Source organism: Myodes glareolus, chromosome 1, assembly GCF_982192425.1.
Source record: "Myodes glareolus chromosome 1, mMyoGla1.1, whole genome shotgun sequence".
Classification (NCBI taxonomy): domain Eukaryota; kingdom Metazoa; phylum Chordata; class Mammalia; order Rodentia; family Cricetidae; genus Myodes; species Myodes glareolus.
In genome coordinates, this window is record NC_142026.1 from 104,847,597 (window position 1) to 104,869,105 (window position 21,509).

Genomic DNA, 21,509 nt, shown 5'->3' on the forward strand with positions numbered 1-21,509 from the left:
TGTAGGGGAATCTATAGACTTTCAAGTCTATTGTTGAGTTGAAAACGACACTCTTTGTCTTTACCTCGCTAACTTTTCCTGTCCTCACAAAATCAGTTCAATAGCCTTGCCTTCTGGGATTCCCTTCCTGGCTCTGGCCAGGCCAGGCCAGATCGTCACCTGTACTTTTATGCATTTATCTCTTCTCTGTTTGCAGGCTGTGGTGATTTAGACCCTGTAGTGTCTCCACCATGACAGGTGCTGTGTGTGTGTGTGTGTGTGTGTGTGTGTGTGTGTGTGTGTGTGTGTGATGGACACACCTGTGTTTGCGTCTGGAGACTAGCCTCAAGTGTCCTTCCACAGTAACCAGATACTTTGTATTTTGCACGGGTTCTCTAAATGGCCTGGAATGGAACTCGTCTAATAGACTAGCCTGGCTAAGAGGCCCTAAAGTTCTACCTGTCTCTGCTTCCCAGTGCTGAGGTTACAAGATGGGCCATCCTACCAGAGTTTTTCATATAGGTACCAGAGATCAAGCTCGGGTCTTTATCCATACAAGGCAAGCACTTCACTGACTCAGTTACTTCCCTGTCCTGACAGAGGCTCTTTCCATGTGCTTTCAGTGGAAGAACGAGTGCTTAGATGAATGTACTCTGGCTTTGTTTCCATTTCCTGAGAATTCTGGAGGATATTGGTAACAGTACAGTCACTGGGTTGAAATTGCCATGTGGTTTTCCTTGGTAGCAATGAGTACAGAGATGTCATTATGTCATTTCTTAAAAATAGCAGTGATGACCACTGGCTTGGAGATTTGAGGCATTTCATCAGAAAAATCCAGTGCAGGGATCGAGCCTCCGGGTGGACCGCTAAATTTCAGGCTCCCTTGACTCTAACCACATTTGACCATCTTGGACAAACACCAGCTCAGATTTGATTGGCCTCACCTTCTAGAGTGGCATCCCAGGACATGGCTCTGTACCACTAGGGGGAGCATCAGACCTTCAGTCAAGATTCTTTCCTGTTCCAGGTCCCTGCTGCTTTCTGTGGTGCTACTCTGGCTGTAGCCGGAGAGTGAGGAGACTTCAGAACGCGAGGATCTTGTCTTAGATTTGTAAAACTCAGAGCTGGGGGAGCTCCGTTATTACATGGCCGAATCTGAGTGGATGAAGGCAGGCTCTGGTGGTCAGAGACAGGATTTTAGGGAAATGAAGTTCTGAGAAGAAATTTTGCTCATAGACAAAGCAGTATATTGCTAATTAGTATCGTGTCTGAGGAAGAAAAAGGGCAAAGTCAGTATATGGCACATTTGGAAACTCAAGAATGAGGAAGAAAGGTGATGGAGTTTTTGTTTGGATGTGGTTTTTGAAGGGCTAAGGCGTTTCTCTCAAGGGGCCTAGTTAATTGCTCCTTACAAATGTGAGGTGAGTCTGTGTATAAAAGAAATGACCCAAGGCACAAAGAGAGAAGTAAAAGAAACAGTTAAGTGACAGCATGGGCCCAGAAATGCAGGCAGAAAAGGTGTAAATGAGAGTTGTCTTATCTGGGTACAGAAATTATAAGGGAGTTTGTTTTCTTTTTCTTTTTATCTCAAGAAAGGGTCTCACTATGTAGCTCTGGCTGTCCTGGAACACACTGTGTAGACCAGGCTGGCCTCGAACTCACAGATCCACCTGCCTCTGCCTCTTTGTGCCACTACACCCTGCAGGAATTTTCCCCCTTCATTTGTTGAACATTATGTATTGCAGAAGGATACTCTGACAAAATAATGCTTTTGCTTTTTCAGATCGATTTATCTGTGACTCAACGAAGCTTTGGCAATAAGTCATTGCTGTCTCCTGACACCTCAATAAGGTGCCGATGAAGAATGTTTGGAAGAGATTGAGTCACTAGCATTGCCTCATTGCAACAAATGGCCCTGATTCTGTAAATGTTCTATTTTGTTTTTGAGAAAAGAGTAGGAAAGGAAGTAGTCACATGAAGACAGATTGCATCAGATAATTCATGGTCCAGTATTTAGCACATTTAGAAGCAGTAAAGATTATCAGAAACCTTCTAGAACAAGTGAATTCAGCATTTCTATGCTTGCACGCATAGTTACTAATATATAGAACTTCCTTTTTTTTTTTTAAACTTGTACTTATATTGCTTAAGAAGTTGTGTAGGGAGCATGGAGAGATGTCTCCGAGCTTAAGAACACTCACTGTTTTTGCAGGGAATCCAGGTCCACTTGCCGGGACCTCTATGGCAGCTGACAACTGACTATAAGTCCAGTTCCAGAGGATCCACTGCCCTCCTTTGGCCTCCTCCGTCAGTGCATGCATGTGGTGCACAGACATGTATGCAGGCAACACACACACACACACACACATATAAACAAATATTTTTTAAAAGAATCTATTTAATGGTTCTGTGTCATACTGCACTTTAAACAGTAGCTATCACTGAATTTTGAAAAAAAAAATGTTTAAAGACAGAGTTTGACTGTGTTGTTCAGGCTGACTGACCTTAAACTTACAAAGATCGTCCTGCCATTAACTCTGTTCCTGTGCCCTCCTGCCCCCCTACCCCTCTGCCCCGTGCCCCTCTGCCCTCTGCTTCTCTACTCCTCTGCCCCTTTGCCCCATGCTTCTCTGCCCCTCTGTTCTTCTGCCATTGCCTTTGCCATGATTGAATTAAAAGTGTGTGCAACCATACCTAGCCAAGTTTTATACAATCCATTGGAGCATTTAAAAATCTTCCAAAAGATGATTAATTTACCAAAGAACCAAACTCTATTAAATTAGCAATACAATTAACTTCTGTTGTTAAAATAGTGTACATATCCCCTCCTAAATCGCACAGTTAGAAAGGGAATATTAGAAATGCTGAGATTTCGATGTAGGACCATTCTTCAATTGAAACACACCTATGCAGCTGCAAGGGTGAGAAGAGATGGGGAGATTTAAGAAGTCAGGAAGAGAAGGCAACTTAGAATAAGGTGCATTATTAAAATATCATGATATCTTATTATAAGGTGTTAATGCCCAGGATCCTGGATAGCAATGTAGAAACTTTATTAGAATTCTATTTGGGAAGCCATTATAATGAACATAAAGGACTTATGTAAGAGCATGGCATTTTGAGATGACCAAAGGCGAAGATTAATTTAAGGAGGTTCCTCGCTGTGAATGTGACTCTCTGTTTTCCCACACCCTTCCCCTCTTTCTGCTCTCCTTCCCTCTTTCCTCCCTCCCTTCTACACTTCCTTTCTTTTGTTTGTTCCTTCTTTGTTCCTGAGGTGGCAGTCTTACTGTGTAGCCCAGGCTAGCCTCTATTGAGCCTTTTGGTGCGGGGTTGAGCATGTACCCCTTAACCTCCAATGTGTCTTTGTTCAACACATAGATCACAGTTTCCCATCCTCCATTAAGAAGAAAATTAATGGGAAAAGGTTGAAAACGGAAGTCCTCTGTTTTTCGCTTGCTGTAGATTTTTGTTTCTCATGAAAACATCAAAGTAACTTACAACTGGGTTTTCCCCCCCGCAGTGGCAACCACAACAACTTTTCACACGCTGCCGCTTTTGCTGGGGTTTTGTTTTTCCCCTTTGAAACCACACGGGTCAGTTTCATATCTGTCATTTGATTTTTGCTTCAGTTCACAGGCTTAGAATGCCAAGGTTTTAATATCATTTTGATAAGTCCTTTCCCGAACATAAATAAGCGAGGTCTTTAATATATAATAATATATAACCTTCTGGTCAAAGGCAGAGAGTTTGCTTATACTTTAGATTTGAAAGATTGGATGGGGCTGGAGATGGCTTTCCATGATAAAGAACTTGCTTGAATGTCCAAGACTTAGTTCAATTTCCACTACAAAGAAATGACCTAATTAATATTTTTCTAAGAATACACAGGAATGTAGCTAAGGAGAAAAGTGAAAAGCAAGAAGATGTCAGATGCTGGGGAGACATGGAGGAAGGATCAGAGAATAAAACACATTCTTGGTGAAAAGACAAAAACTGTGGGAATAGAAACAGTAATCAAAGCCCCATGAGGCAGGAAGTGTGCACTCAGGAGCAGAAACACTTATTTGAACACAGAAATCAAAAAAGAAAAAAGCTCACCATATGTAGGACAAGATGAAGAAGAAAATGTAGGTTAACTGTAGGAGGGATTTATGGGTCATGGATAAATGACTTGAAAAATATTTTTAAATAAAAGTATAAAAGTTTGTTGCAAGACTGAACATAATCGTACATGCCTTTAATTCAAGCACTTGGAAGACAGAGGCAGGCAAATCTCTGTGAATTTAAGGCCAAATTTGGTCCAAATAGCAAATTTCAGGACAGCCAGAACTACACAGAGAGGCCTTGTCTAAAAAATAAAAGAAGTCATTGTTGTGAGGGAGCAAAGATGAGAGCAAGGCACAGATTTAGTACTCTGTGCTAGAAGGATGAAAGACTTCAGTTGAGAGGTGAAAGTTGTTTTAAAGTTCAAAGACAAGACAGTCTCAGACACAAGAAACATGTCACTTGAATGTTTTTCCATTTATTTCCTGAAATAAATTACTGAGAGGAAGAGAGCTTCTTAATCTTAAAAACTCAAAATTTTGGCTTAAAGATTAAGAAAAGAAGTTGGTTGGTGGTGAGCATCACAGGAATTAAACCTAAAAATACGGTAATGAGCATGAGTATAAAACACATCCTGGTTTCCCCAAAACGCTGATCTGGTGCCTCACTTTGATGCTGTAATTAACCAACTGTATAATTGTAAATTATAAAGTTTATAAATTATAAAACCAGTGTTGCATATCTGATTAACAAATATTGAGCAACACGAACCTTAAGAAGGCAGAGAGCAAGACTCTCCAATGCGAGGACTGCCCATCTCGTGTGTTTGTTGCTCTCTGGCCTCATGGCAGGCATTAATAAGTACTTCACAGTCTGAAAGCCCCTTTGTTTCCACATTCCAAGAAGTTCGCAGAGACCAGTAGAGAGAAGGTTATGTTGACCACGGCTTCAATGCTTCTCAAGCTTGGGCTTCAGTGTCATGGTGTTCTTGGTTTTTATTTCAGGCTCTACTTTCAGCATCAATATGGCTATGGAATTTCTAGCTGGCCTGTTTGTAAAACTTCCCTTACTTAGTAAGGTAAGTTTAGTGAGGCAGAAAAGTCCATAGGAAAACACTCAGGCTCAGAGGCTGGGTGCCTTGACAACAGCAGAGCTGTCATTGTCTCTAGGCTGGAAAGCCCTTCAAGATCAAGGCACTGGTAAATTCGGAGCCTAGTGGGGACTATTTTATATTTTATATATTTCCTTTTAAAATTCAATTTGTCCAGTTATACCCATGATGCCATGGGAAAAAACAGATTAAAAAAAAAAACAAAACAAAAGGACATTTAAAAGGTTGGAAAGGGTAAGAAGGGGAGAAGGAACAAGCTTTAGGACGGAGAGATTGTCTTTTGGATAAATGAGTGGTGTGGACTGGATGCTTGCTTTCTTCCTTGACTTCATGACTCCTCATGATGTACAACAGGAAGCAGCAGCTTGTTTTACAAGAGTAAAGAATGAGATGCCGAGGAATTCACCCAAGCACATGTGGGCTAGCATGTGACAGAAACTAATGTTCTGCCCTCTGTTGTCAGAGCCATAGCTTTGGTGTCATGAGCCATAGCTCTCATCCCCGCAAGTCGGCTCTGGAACAAAACCAAGCCAATGCAAAACAGAGCTCCAGAGTCTTTGACATTCCCCCAGAAACTCTTGATTTTTAGTATAGAGAAAAAAGAGACTGCAGGTGGACCTTCTTTCCTTAGGCTGTAATTTTGGTGATGGTAATGTTGACACTCACCTACTTAAGTGAATTCACAAGTACTGGGATGCTAGGGTTACTAGTCGTATGTGTAGGCATGCCCAAAACGCCCATTGTGTTTATGGCTAATATAAATCAGATGCCGACCAAAACAACTGTCCTTACATATTCACTGACTTTGGGGACTGCCACAGGGCTTATTGCATTCATTACTCATCCTGGAGGACTGTCAGGCTGGACTGCTGTGGTAGAACAGTCCTTGAGACTGACCGCTTCCTTGTCCTTGGAACACCTCCAAATTTCCATTTGGTACAGTTCAATGTGCGTTAAACACTAACAGCAGTAAGGAATATCACTACTGACCAGTCATAACAAGATACTGGGTGCGCCATACTTGAGAGAGAGGAAGGAGGGTGTACTCTGATTTCCTTTGTGTCAGAGGGTGAAATACAGAGTATAGTCCTTCTTGACACTTATCTTTCTTTTCTTTTTAAAGTTGTAACAGTTCATAATTTGTTTTTTTCCAGAGTTACTCATCTCTCAGTAACTCTAATTAGCAACATTGACATATTAAGTAAAGAGATGTGAGTATCTCTCCAGTGGAGAATATGTTATTTCTTTATGAAGAAATCCGTGTCCTATATTTTATTCAATGTCACTTCTGATTTTAATTTTAGTTATTTTTTTTCCTTTAAAAGAGAGTCTTCTTGTGTTTCTTAGACTGACATCAAACTCCTGCGCTCAGCTGATCCTCCGGCCTCAGCCTTCTGAGTCGCTGAGACTGAAGGCATGTGTCACCACATCTGGCTTTGTTATAAAATCTTGAATCTATCAGTATGACTTTCAGTGATCTAACTTTTTCTGTTTGCACTGCCTCATTTAGTTATTTTTAAGCTCTTGTTTCTCTCACTCTAGATTGCTTTTCCAGAATTGCCTTGTCTAATCTTTATTGACATCCCTATTTTACATATTTACTTAAAATTGCATGGGGATTCAATACAGAACTGGACTCGTTGGCAGTCTATTTAATGCCGAAACTGAACCTGCCCACCAAGAGGAAGCTGCATGATATTTGTAAGGAAATCCAGCTTTTCCCACTAGTTTTTAATGGCGATGACTTTTTTCTATACTAATTGCCCAGTTTTTAATTATATGCTGCAGTGTTTTAAATGCTGTAACTTCATAAAACAGCAGACTGTATGGTTCTGTGATTATTGCTCTGAAATACATATTTAAAATATAAAGACATACATTGAAATATGATTTGATCATTTTATACATTTATACTTTTAGATAAAAACTGATTATAAATTCAGTATTTCTCCTCTAAAATAAGTTTATTTTTTTCCTTAAGCAGCATTTAATCTAAATTTTTAATTAGAAAAGAAAATGATGTAGTTATAGAGATGAGCTTCCCTTTGTGAGAGCATTACATGCCTCTTCCTTTATCTAAACTTCCTTTTATATTCATCACTGAAGTTTTAAATTTTTCTTAATATGTGTCTTGCTATTGTCATGATATATTTATTGTTAGGCATCTTATTGGTAGACAACATGTTTGGAATTCCCTCAATTCCTTTTCCATTACAACTATTGAGTTTGAGGTCAGCCTGGTCTACGAAACAAGTTCTAGGACAGTCAAGGCTACACAGAGAAACCCTATCTCAAAAAATTATTTTTGTCTGAATACTTTTTAAAGCAAGTTTATAAATTTTTGACATTTTTGTGATAATATTGGTTCTTTAGGGAGAAAATTAACTAGCTAATAGTCAGTTTTTCTTTTTTCATACTTAAAACCCTTATCTTTCACCAGGATTAGGGACTCAAAGACAACTGGATATAAACACTGATGTAGGGATACTTATATTGATATTGACTAGTGTTTTCTTTTTTTTATTTCTTTCTCTCTCTCTCTCTCTCTCTCTCTCTCTCTCTTTCTTGTCTTACTGTTTGCTCGGGATCAAATCCATGGCCTTATATATGCTAGGAAAGTTCATTACCATTGAATTGCATTATTGGGCCCCTGATTTGTATTGCTTAATTGCTTTTGGTCTATAATATGATGTCTTCTCTCAGTTTTACAAGGCTGTACTTGAGGAAAGTTTAATTTCCCAGGATAGCCTGGATAAGCTCAGGGGTACCTGGAGCACATCCCATTGTTTTCTGCATTTTAATATTTGCCAAAGCATTCATGAGCAGCCTGTATGTGGCAGTTCTTGGTGTAGGAGGATCTTCTTTCTCTGTGTTGCTTTCATTGGTTGAATAAAGAGACTGCCTTGGCCTTTTGATAGGACAGCAGCTTAGACAGGTGGAGTAGACAGAACTGAATTCTGGGAGGAAGAAGGCAGAGGCAGAGAGTTGCCCGCCATGAAGCTGCCAGGTCAGACACACTGGATCTTTCCTGGTAAGCCATGAGCTTATGGTGACATACAGATTATTAGAAATGAGTTGAATCAAGATGTGAGAGTTAGTCAATAGAAAGCTAGAACTAATGGGCCAGGCAGTGTTTAAATGAATACAATTCCCATGTAATTATTTCAGGTAAGGCTAGCTGGGCGGCTGGGAGCTGAGAGGGACGAAAAGCAGCCCATGCTCCCCTTTTACAACAGAGTGGTGTCAGAATCTTGATACTGTATATTATTATGCTCTCTTTGAATTGTTTGAATGTTGAGGAAGGAGCAACAGATGCTAAAAGATACTTGCTTATAAATGCTGCTGAATTAATCCAAGATAGGTATTTTGAAAATACCTTGGCTTCAAAATTGAAGTCGAAAGGTATGTTACTTTGGAGAAGAGGATTTGCTTTTGTTTCCACCGGAAATGAGAGGCTGTGGATTTATTCTGAGCTAAGAAAATCCAGTTTGATTGAGGAAGACCACCTGAAAAATCTTTGGTAGGAACAGATCGCCTGGATGTCTAAGTTCTACATCCAGAACAGATTCAAGACTGCTGCCTGAAATGATCAGGACTCACAGGATACTCCAGTCAGGACTTGATGATAATTCTAAATTTTCTTTAGGTCCCCATAAGGTTATCAGCACCCCCAACCAGCCGGAAGTAGCCTGGAAAACTACGCCCATATTCCCCCCCAAAAATGGACTATGGATATTTTCCTTTGTTTAAAAAAAAAAGAGGGGGAAGTGGTGAGGAAGAATTGTCTGTATTCTTTCAATCATGTTTTAAATAAACTTTGATTGGCCAGGCATCAAGTATAGGTGGGTCAACCAGACAGGAAGTAGAGGCAGGGTGATGAGTACAGGAGTATTCTGGGAAACAGGAGTGTCCTCCCCATTCTTGCCCAGATCACCAAAGAGGCAAGATGTGACCTGCCCCACTGAGAAAGGTACTGAGCCATGTGGCTAACATAGATAAGAATAATGGGTTACTATAAGCTACAAGAGCTAGTAAGTAGCCTGAACTAATGGGCCAATCAGTTTTATAACTTATGGAGATCTCTATTTGATTTTCTTTGGGGCTTGCCAGCTGTGGGGAATTGGGCAGGACATAAACCCCAACAATCAGGCCCCTTCATGTTACAGGTTCTGTTGAACTTGTCCTTATTAGGTTTCATGGTCTAAGTTGATGAGGATGACTGACCAGGTCTCTTTTTCATGAGGGTACCAGATCTCATTACAGATGGCTGTGAGCCACTATATGGTTGCTGGGAACTGAACTCAGGACCTTTGGAAGAGCAGGTAGTGCTCTTAACTGCTGAACCATCTCTCCAGTCCCTTGAAAGTGAAGTCTACTGTGATGCACCATTCCTTCTTTATCTTTGGGGTTTCCAACTGTCTCCATGACCCCTACTCTTTCTGAGTTTGTCTTCATTCCAAAGGTAGTTATTTTTTCTTTATGAATAACTGGGTTTGGCTTCCTGTGGTGCTGAGTTTTTACTTAGAGTACTAGGAGGGACCATGTCTACAAGCCTTCAAGGCTTTGCTGGTGTTTCCATGAGAGACTTGTCTTCAAAGCACACTAGGAGATGGGAATAGGTAACAAACTTGTACAGTACCTGTGGAATCTTTTAGGGCCAAGCCACACCTGTGAGCTAAGGTTTGGGTGACTGTAAGTAATTAGCCAGACACTGTAGACCTGTCAGTGACATTCCTCTTGGATAGACATAAACAGCCCAGATGTTCATCCTTGGTAGGGAACTAGTGACAGGCCCAAGTAACAATGCCACGGAAGTCCAACTTGATGAACCAATGTGTTGATTGGAGTTACTTATATGAATATGTACGAGAGGCTACTTAAAGGATCAGGGATGCCTCAGAGGTACCTATGTCATCTAAAGACCACACCACCATGCCTGAAAACTCAAGAAAGCTCTCTGTTCAACAGGTCAGGGAGTTTCCGTCTTAGTGGTCATTGTTGCTTATATAATCCTGGGGGAGGTTAAGGCAACTCATTATATCGTTAATTTTTCTAACAGTTGAAATGTTTGTTGTTATTATTGTATTATTTTTTAAAATATAGCAGAGGGTACCTGATGCTTTTGGAGGTGAGGGGGCCTGTATCCCTAACCTGGTGATCAGCAAGGGTTTTTTTTTTTTTCTGTTAGTGTTTTTTTTTTATTAATCTGTTCTCTCAATACCACATGACTACATTTCTGGAATGAAACCTTTTGATGATGCCTTAGAATTTTTATCTCTCATCCATTTAAATGGCTGCATGCATATGTCATTTGCACCATGGTTAATGGTAATGGCAATCTATGCCCAGGTTCAAGATTCATACGTACAGCATCACACGCATCTTACTGTTTGCTGGGTGACATTATCAGACAGTTCTTTATGTTGTAGATGACAGACTTGGTGTAGAACACTTTCAAGTATCTTGCTTTCTATCATGAAGCCAGTGAAACCCACTCATTTTTGATTCTTAAGGGAAATTGTTGTCATATGTTTGGTGGCATAAATGAGATGGCATGTGATCTGATTCTCTGGTGAATGATAGACTGTTATAGCCGAATGCATCAGTTTCTAGTATCGGAACATGAAACCGGGGTTCTCTGAAAGATCTAGAGACACGGACAGTGTTTCCTTTGTGTCTCGGATTTCCTCTCATTTGAATGCCGTTGAAACCATCTTTCCTCTGTAGACTGGGTTCTGACAGCATTATTTCATCATCTGGACTTGTATCCAAATAATCTTATCTTTAAAAAAATTATCTATCTATTTATTTACTTACTTACTTACTGTATATACGGTGTTCTGTGTATATTTTGCCTGCATGCCAGAAGAAGGCATCAGATCTCATAATAGATGACTGTGAGCCATCATGTGGTTACTGGGAATTGAATTTAGGACCTCTGGGAGAGCAGGCAGTGCTTTTAACCTCTGAGCCATCTCTCCAGCCCAAGATAATCTAATCTTTATTTATTTAAACTCTTTAGAACATTTCAGGCCTCACTTAGCTAAAGGTGGACCTTAGACTTTCTATGTAGCCAATGATGACTTTGTCTATTTGATGCTCTTGCCTTAACGTCCAACTCACTGCGATTACTGATGTAATCCCATCACCACAGCCCATTTATACATTGCTGGTGATTAAATCCAGGGCTTCTTACAAGCTAGCCAAGAACTCTACCAACTGGACTACATTTCCATCTCAAATGTTATTTTGATACTTGATCTCATATAGCCTGTTTTCATTTTATCTTGTAGATAGGGCTGGTAAAATGTTTAATAACTTTGCTCAGAATATTTTCTGAGAAATACAGAGCTAGCTTTTGCTTCTGTCTTTAGGCACATTTCCTTTTTTTCCCTCCAAATCCTTGAAGTAAAGGAGAGAGTTAGGATTTGATAGGTATAAAGGGTAGGTATAAGGAGTCCTGAGACTGGAATTTGAGGTGTAAGGTATTTGGAACACAGGTGCATCATAATCATGTATGAGGAGAACCATAGGCCCTCACCTATGGTTATCAGTGCTGGAGTTGGATCTCTGTCTTTTCCTGGGACTGTATCTGCCCCTTCCTTCCTCTCTCCAGGATCAGAAATCTCTATTGCCTGTTGGCTGTGTTTTTTTGCGGAGCCTGTCTTGATTTCATTCACTGGGACACAGAGTTGGCCATCTTTCTAGCTAACTGTAAGAAGTAAAGTGAAACTTCAAATTTTGAAACCATGGCACAAAGATGGTTGTGATTCTTAAAATGGCCAGTTACTTCCTGCTCTCTTTATTTGGCTAGTGACAGAGCATCTTGTCTGGTGTGTGACTTTGACAGGAGCAGGCCGTTTTCTCAGTGTGATGTTATTGTAGGGAAATGTTTTCCTCACAATCAGACACGTCTGGGTAGTTGATCTTTATCAGGAAGTTCGTCCTACCTTAAGTACCAGATGTCATTGTGACACCTCAAAGACAATCCGGTCACTTTAAGCTCCACCTCAAATATTTCACATTCTTAGACTCTGGCAGAAAGGGCTGTACTCCTGTGTGTGTAGAGACCAGAGTTCTGTATCAAGTGTTTCCTTATTTATTGAAAGTTTTCATAATTCTGCTTCCACCTCTTCAGCATAGCCTGATGGCGTGCACGCACCACATGGGCTTTACTTATTTTTTGAGAAAGGATCCCACTAAACTTGGAGATCACCCTTTCAACAGACTAATTGGTCAGCGAGCTCCAGCGATCTACCTGTTTCTTCTGCCCCACAGTGTTGGTACTACAGATGCCACAATCCAATTTTCTTCACTGGAGATGTGATTGTAGACTTTATGCGTACAGAGAAGTACTTTACTGACTCTATCATTTCCCCTCTTGTTTACTGTTCTTGAGAATGGAGCTGGGAGAATGGAGTCCAAAATGAGGCAGACTAAAGTCTCATGCAATGGCCAACTTTATTCAGAGCATCAGACATTTTATACTCTGAGGGTTGAGTCACCTGAGTGAAGTGTACAATCACAAGGACAAGCTGGACGTGTCTAAACTGTGTTTTCCATTGAGGCAGATGAATAGTAACAGCGGAAGTACGCTCAGTTCTATCTGATACTCCTGGGAGGAGCACAAAAGCACATCCCAAGAACAAATCTATGTTTTTAAGAAACTGTGGTCACAAGATTCTTGGTGTTGCTTGCTTGGAGTTTTCTCACAAACAGCCAGGATTCCCCTCACATGACTCCATTCTTAGACCTTGTTCTGACACTGTAATTGTTTTAGTAGTATTACATTTTGACATTTCTATTGGTACCAGTGGAAGATAAACTTTATTTTTTTTCATAAATTCAAGTGTACATATTAACCTTCTGCTGAAAGCTTTAAACCAGGCACATTTTCTTTTATAGCTTTGCAACCTATTAACTCTCCACCAGTCAGCAGGCCTGCAACAGTACTGCGCATTGCTTGGGATCTAGCAAAGAACAGACGTTACAGGAATTTACAGAGTGAGTGAGAAATTAGATGAGAGACAGTGAAGGGGCTGCACAATGCTACAGATGTGTCTGCAGATGTGTCTGCAGATGTTAGAAGAACGTTTTCCTAGCGTACTGGAGCCCTGCCTTTGATCCCCAGCACCACAGAAAGCTGGGTGTGGTCACTATGTTAGCACTTGGAAGGCAGAGGCAAGACAATCAGGAGTTCAGGATTCTCCTCAGGTGAGAATTCTCCTCATAGTGCTGTTGAGGCCAGCGTGGGCTACAGAGGCTCCTGTCTCAAAAGCATGAGTGAATACATTAACAGAGTTGCTTGCCGTGATGGAAAAGGAGAACTGGCTCTCTGGAAGTCGTCCTCGAACTACATGGGCACTGTGGTACCCCCTTGCACCGCCACCACACATTCTCTTTTCTTTTTAAGAGATTTAGCAATGTTTAACCTTGGGTCAAAAAAAAAACTTCTGGAAAAATGTTAAGGGGAATGGTAGTTTGAGGCCCATCTCCCATGTAAACAAGTCAAGGCCCTAAATTTCGGTTTCTCTGACTATTAAAGATGGCCTTAAGAAAAAAGGAAGAATGTTGTTAATACTTCATTGCTTATCTTCCCGGATCTAGGTGACCCGGTTTTAATGTGTATTATGAGACTCTCAAAAATCCCGTGGTTAAATTGTTTCAACAGTGGCTGTATGAAATGTTCTTATCTGAGGTCAACTGCACTGTTCTCTGAAGTTACCCAGATGTGGCCACCTGAAGGTGATTGGGATGAACTCTCATGGCACTGACTTCAGGCTCTGCTCTCGATTTCCTTTTTGTTTTCAATATTTTTTACAGGAAATATTGAAAAGCCAGAAAACTCCTATATGATGTAATTATTTCCACGTTCTTCTACCTTCCTGGTCTCGCCCAGCATCCCTATATCTTTGCATAGATAATCCACATGTTAATCATTTCTGTGGAGTATGTGTGTTGCCAGAACCTCAGATGTAGTTGGCTGAGTTATTCCCATTTCTTATATTGCAGCAAATTATGAAGGGTTAGAGACAGGCTTTTTCATACTTATTGATTGATTAATTGATTGATATCCGGTTGCTCCTCTGCATTTTCTGTCTCTGTGCCTCATCATCCTAATGTATTCAGAGTGGTAGTATTCAATTTTTTTAATGTGCTCTTAAAAAAGTGTGTGTGGCTGTTTTAGATGGGCATGAATGATACTGGTCTATCTATCCCATTCTATCCCTCTTGACGTGTACCTGTGGCCATGTACCTCTGGTTTGTTATTTTTAATTACTACCTTGGAATCCCAGAACACTGCCACGTTTTACTTACCTTCTAGCTCTCCCCCCTCCCCCTGCCTCAGAGAACTCCATGATGAATATCCTCAGCCAGGCTATTGTGGGTATATATAAAGTGCTCCCCTCCTGGGAGCCCCTGTCCATCTGTGAGCTAAATAGCAATTTAGATGCACAACCTGTAGGTGCTTGAAGCTGCAATGATTGAATCAGCTTACAGTGATTGAATCTGGTAACAGTTCATGTTTTTTTGAGACCTTCTGATCTCAGAGTGTCTATCCAGCTCCTTTGACATGGCAGGTGTGTATAAAGTGATATCTAGTTTTGATGTGCATTTTTTTCTGCCCAGATAAAACTTGGAGTATTTCGTCTTGGTTAATTCTATTTTATATTCTCTTGTTATGCAGATTTTTTTCAACCTGTTGGAATATGACTCCATGGCTTTTGACATGTAGATTAATATATTACAGTGTGTTTAACTATAACAATTAAGTTGGATCATATGTAGCTGACATATGTTGTTTTAGACCATCTTGATCTATAATAACAGAAAGATTATCTGTGAAAGTATCTTAGTTGTGAGTGTGCCTGCCTAGTATACATAAAGCCCTGGTTTGCTCCTCAGCATTGTATGAACCGAGTGTGGTAGTATACACCTGTGTGGAAGATGGAGGCAGGAATATCAGGAGTTCAGACCCATCCTTGGCTACATAGAGAGTTCAGTTCTAGTCTACAATTCTTGAGAACCAGTCTCAAAGTAATAAAACAAAACAAAACAAACTTAAAAGCATAGCAAAATTTGTAGTCCACCCTAATCTCTTCTTAGAATTATGTATGGCTCTTTTCACTTTTTAAAATGTAAATATTTTAAGAAATGTGTGTTTACTATTTTTTTATTTTAGTTTGTGTTCATAAATTCTTAAAGATAACTAAATCAGAGAATGATCATCTTACAGCTATTGCTACATGAAGCAAACCATTTTCTAAAAGGCTAAAGTCATTTGCATTATGTACTATTTATGTGTTTATATAATGATTATTCTGGCTTAGCTGCATCCTCATGTCATTAAGTAGTCCAATTTAAGCTAATATTTTAATAACTGGAAACCTTGCTGTGTTTTTGCTTGTATCATTTGATTATGATGAGCATTAATCATTTATTCTGTGATCACAGATGCCTTGTGCTTTATGAGTGTGGTCCATTTCTGCCCATAGCCTATTTTCCTACTGGTATCATTTTATATCAATTTGATATTGGATTTTCATATAATGTAGATGTAGTCAGTCTATCTTCAATTCCTGAAAATGAAATTATTCACTGGCATATGATTTAATTCTTCAGATGACAATCAAAGCAAAACTCATGATAAAAAAGAGAAGAAGATGGTGGTACAGAAGCCACATGGCACCATGGAATACACTGTAAGTGTGATCGGGGTAGCTTGGATGACTATTATTATCCCTGTGTTGGGCCTCGTATACTGTTTCTCCTTGACTCACCTTGCTCCTTATGTATATCTTTGTATAACCATCAAACAATGTCATTTCTTTTCCCTCCATGTTTTCTCCCTGGCTACAATGTCTGTCATTTCATTGATTGTGAACCTTGCTTAAGATCATCTGGAAGACCATACAGGCATCCACTTTTCCTCATCACTCCCTGTTTACCCTACTAGAGCCTGTTTTAATGAGATGACCCTTTTTATGAATGAAATGAAGGAACATTTTCAATTAAGGATTCCCTAGTAGTTTTGTTGCTCCAAACAAACAAATGAATTGTCTCCAGGCTGGCCATGACTCTCAGTTGTAGGTCTCTGTCCCAGACATCTTTAAGATCCAAAAACATCTATAGCTGCTTAACATATCCTTTTAGATCTCTGTGTTTGTTCCTTCTCCAGGAAGCAATAGCTCTGTGATCAAGTATTTATACAAACCAGGCCCACATTCTTACATTCACTTTCCTTGTCCTCCATATCCATTCCTACCTCTTCTCACCATCCAGAAATTCTAGATCAGGTTTCATTCTTTTATTTATCAATAAGTCATTTTAATATTGCTCACTGATAAGCTCTTTTGAATGTCTACCTCATGCCTTAATTCGTTGATTCATGAGGAGATACCAGATGCCTTTTATGTTGTATTCTTGACACATGACAAGGTGTATGCTTCCAAATACTTGGAATCTATAGATGAGCAGTGTTGTCCAAGTGTCCTTTGCTGTGACTTCGCTGTGTGCCATGTACTTACCTCTCTCATTTTACTCGGAGGTCTTAGAACACAGAAGCTGTGCTCTGTTTATCATAGACTTCATATGCTATGTGAGCACACAATTGTAGTTCTATTTAATCTCACTATGAAATAGCACTGCTGAGACTCTTTGGTTTCTTAGAAGAAATTAAATATTGTTGCCCTCGCCTGACTGTTTTTCTGATAATTTTTTGTTTTAGATTCTCTGTGTAAAGCTATACAGCCAGTGAAAAGCAGTCCTGGAACTCAAAGCCAATAGTTTGGTTCTAGAGTCTGAATTCTCAATCTATGTCTATTATTGACCCCAAATCCTGGAGGTCTCTGGAGTTCGATGTGTTTTATAATAGCAAAATAATACACCTATGTTTTGCCAAAGGGAAGTTAGAACTCTTTTAGTGTACAGTAAAAGTTAAAGATGATGGAGTCCAGAGATGAACTGAAGTTAAGATTCTTTGTGTACAGGTTCAATGAGTATCACACATGAGACAGACATGGGGGTCATGTTTCAGGGGGCCGCTTGTTCATCCCTGCCACCCAGCTAGCTTAGCCCCGAAATAACCGCACAGAAATTGTATGAATTAAATCACTGCTTGGCCCATTAGCTCTAGTTTCTTACTGGTTAATTCTTACATCTTAATTTAACCCATTTCTATTAATCTGTGTATCACCACGTGGCAATTTTACTGTGTAAAATTCCCAGCGTCTGTCTTCAGAGGATCGATGGCATCTCTCTGACTCTGCTTTCTTCCTCCCAGAATGCTGTTCTGTCTTCTCCACCTACCTAATTTCTGCCCTATCAGGCCAAGGCAGTTTCTTTATTAATTAACCAATGAATAGCAACACAAAGACAGAAGGACCTCCTACACCAAGGTCACATCTAAAATCTTAGCACTTGGATAGCTAAGGCTTGAGGATGGTTGCATGTTTGAGACAAGCGTGGGCTACCTAATGGTTTTCAGACTGGAGTGCAACGTAGTCTCAGCACAAAACCAAAAAATCAACAGCAACATAAAATGACTGCACCTCAACAAAGGGCAAAGAATCACCCCTCTTCCTCATGGTCCATCTGGATGAAACTATTATTTTCTCATTCACTGCTATCATGAATAAATTGGTGTTCTTTACTGAGAGTAGTTTTGCTTTTCTGAATTTATTGTTTTATTTTGTTTTGGTTTTACCTTATGTACTGATGCTTGTTCACTTGACTACTCAGGCCGGAAGCCAGGACACCCTCAACTCCATCGCCCTGAAGTTTAACATCACTCCCAATAAATTAGTGGAATTGAATAAACTCTTCACACACACTATCGTCCCAGGCCAGGTAATTATTTTTGTGTTGAATATTATTTTAGAAATTTTGCCTTCATTTTTCTTTGCCGTATCAAATGACTTAGTACTGATGTCATAGAATTATTTTCTTAACTATTTCCTCTCCCTAGATCCAAGAATTCTGAAGGTGTCTTAGTTCTTACAAATGGTTCAGGGACTTGTACTTGGGAAATGATTAGCACATTTATGATCACAGTCTTTAACTTAGGGAGGAAGTATTTCATGAGGCATCAAGAGGAGTTTTAAATCAATATGACATTTTTTTCCTGTCAAATATAACACAGATATCTTAGAATATTTAATTCTTATTTACAAGTTCAGTTTACTCTACTGTTTGGTAAAGCATGGCTCCCATTTTATTTTAATTTGAAAGAATTTTGTGTGTGTGTTTTTATCTTAATTTGTGCCCTAATTGTTCACCCACCAAAGAAAAAGGCATTGAGAAAGAGAGTGCAAGAAAACTAACCTACATTGTCTTTCAGCATTTAAATATCTTATTTGTCAGCATAAATAAACTGAAAAAATGTATAATCCTGCTGCTTTAGCTTATTACAGTGAGTCTTTGGTACTTTTTATGATTCTGTTTTCTGTTCTTTGTCTTTTCAACCCCAAAAGTACATTCAACCAGTGTATTTAAATTGTTCAGTCACTGAGCCCATCACTGAGGCCAAACACAGCCTTATCTGCAGAAACACTGGATTGTGTAAGCACATGTGTGTAAGTTCCATTGTTGCCTCACTGACGCATCTTTACGCATCTCTGCGTTACCAGGATGTCTAATTCCTCCTGGGTAGACAATGTTATTTTAAACCCAACTTATTTAGTCAATGTTATTACTACACTTTGTATTTATTTTCATGGTGGTGTATGAAGACAATAAATAGAGTCACAAATTAGTCACCTTGTATTTAGATATTTTTGCTCTTGTTAAAAGGGGAAATTAGTACACTTATAGTACTACGTAATTAAATGACAAACCAGCATTAAAATTTTTCAGAAATTAAGCACTCTTTTCTCAAAAAAAGCATGTGAATCACTTAATGTTGGACTGTTGGACTTATTTTATAATATGGGGTATTTTTGAATAATGTATAGCTTACCCATGATGGAGACCCTAGATAGTACTTACTAGCCAAGTCTAAAGATTATATTCAAACACAGTAAAAATAATTCATGGTGGCTTGTGCTAACACACACCTGTAATGCCAGCATGTTGGAGATAAAGGAGAATCAGAAGTTCAAGGTTGGGTGGTAGTGGTGCATATAGTCTCTTTTAAGACTCTTTTAAGTGTCCATCTGTGGATATACACTTAAGGTAGTTTCCTTGGCTGTACATACTTGACTTTTTCTTCTCTATGTTAAAGAGACAATTTGTTTTATGATATAGAACTTTAGGGCCTCAAATCTCCATTTATCTTATACTGGAACGAAAACAGTAGGAAAACCCGCTCCCACTGTCCAGGATCAAGGCCCAATTTGACACTGAAGAAGCTGAGCTTCCATCTTTCACATGCTGCCTCCAACTGTGTTATCTCAGGCCTTTCCAGAGTTAGGGTACACTCAGTCCTCCAGCTTAACAGCATAAAATAAATAAGAGCACTATGTACTAAGACAACACAACTAGAATAATTTGTAAATGGCTTTCGTAGAACTCACAGCCTTGGCAGTTGCTATTAACCTGTACTGAAGTTGTGGGAAAGCAGCCATCTCAATCCAGTCTCTGTATTCACTGCCAGCACATCATAAAGGCTTGCATGAGATGCTGTCAGAGAATACTTACACTTCTGAGAAACTGATTGTTTGTATCTTGTAGAAATTAGTTTCTGCTAGCTGCTGATAGGCCTCGTTGTGTTGATTTATAGAAACTCAGAGCTGGTTTAGATCAACCTTTAGTGGGTGTTTCATCATTGTATAGCTCTCCTTTCCTCCTCCTCCTCCTCCTCCTCCTCCTCCTCCTCCTCCTCCTTCTCCTGTTCCTCCTGTTCCTCCTCTCTCTCTCTCTCTCTCTCTCTCTCTCTCTCTCTCTCTCTCTCTCTCCTTTCTGTGTACAGGGGCATGTAAATACAGATGCACACATTTTGTCAGTGTGAGAAAAGATTTTTGAAGGCAGCTCTCTCCTTCCACTTTGTTGATGGAGTCAGCACTGCTCTTGCCTCTGGGGCTCTGCTGTGTACTCAAAACCAGCTGACCCAACAGCTTCCTCGTGGTTCTCCTGCTGCCGCCTCCCACCTTGTTAGAAGTGCAGGGACTGTAGATGTGACATTGCATCTGGCTTCTTTCATAGGTCCCAGGGATTGAACTCGGGTCATCAGGCTTGCCCAGCAAACACTGAGCCATCTTGCCAGCCCCCTGAAGTGAGGTCTACATAGAAATGCTGATACAGTTGAGCTGAGCTCAGTTGTGAAATGATTGGCTTCAGATTCTGTCTATAACAGCTAACAGTCATTGTTTTAAGATTATATTTGATTCTGTGCCAAGATGTAGCTGTTTCATTAAAAGAATATTGAATGATGGTACCATAATACCAATTCAGAAGGCAGATAATTTTCCAGTAGAAGTTATTATACATTTGTTAGGATAGTCTTATTTTTATGTAGATGAAATACGAACAGGAGAGAAAATGTAGGGGTTACTGTATTAGTACTGTCATGTACAGTTCATTCTGCAAAGCCCCTGCTACTTTGACACTCAAGGCCTGATTGAAAGTCACCGGCCTGGATTTGTCCCTTTTCTACCTAGCAGGGATATTATATTTTGTACTCTGCTATGATTCGTTTTTTCTCTCCTCACATAGGATTAGTATTCATAATACAGAAATCTAAGATTCAGAATGCTCCAAATTCTGAAACTGAGCCCATTTTAGATTTGGAGTTTTCAGATTTTACAAAGCAAATAAAGTCTATGTAGGGATATATATATATATATATATATAATATATATATCAAATATATTTAATATATTAATAAGTAAGATAATATAAAATATGTTTATATACATAAACAGTATATATAAGCTGAAGCTGAAATACTGACCCTAAGTATTTCAGGTAAGATACCCAAGCTGTGTTCCCTCCCTCTTTCCCAGTTCCTATTGTTCAAGCTCCTCACCTGTCCTGCAATGTCAGTGTTCCATATCCATTGAACTATGCCCATTTATATCACTTAGTATGGTTCATGGGTCGTTTAGAAGACCCCATGTTGTCTATATGTAAAATGGAAGCTATTGGGTCTTTTCGAGGCAACTGAATATGATGGGCAGTGTAGGAGCTATGGAGTTGCCTGACTTTGGCCTTCACTGAGCCTCGCTTTCTTCTGCCCAGGTCCTGTTTGTGCCAGATGCCAACTTCCCTTCTAGTACCTTACGGCTTTCATCGTCCACTTCTGGTGCTACTGTCTCTCCATCATCGTCAGATGCAGAATACGATAAGCTGCCTGTATGTGTTCTAGCCCCTTCCACACTGGGGTTCATTTCTATTACAATACTTTCTATTAGTGGTGGAAATTAGTACACTGTGT

At 39.7% G+C, this 21,509-nt stretch overlaps 1 protein-coding gene across 1 annotated transcript in view; it reads left to right on the top strand.

Annotated features, from left to right (window-relative positions):
* Ncoa7 (nuclear receptor coactivator 7) overlaps positions 1-21,509 on the top strand; it is a 149,445-nt gene that overhangs the window by 74,871 nt on the left and 53,065 nt on the right. The window contains 3 exon segments of the mRNA XM_048425487.3: positions 15,761-15,840; positions 17,879-17,986; positions 21,314-21,427. Coding sequence (XP_048281444.3) covers positions 15,761-15,840; positions 17,879-17,986; positions 21,314-21,427 — 302 coding nt within the window.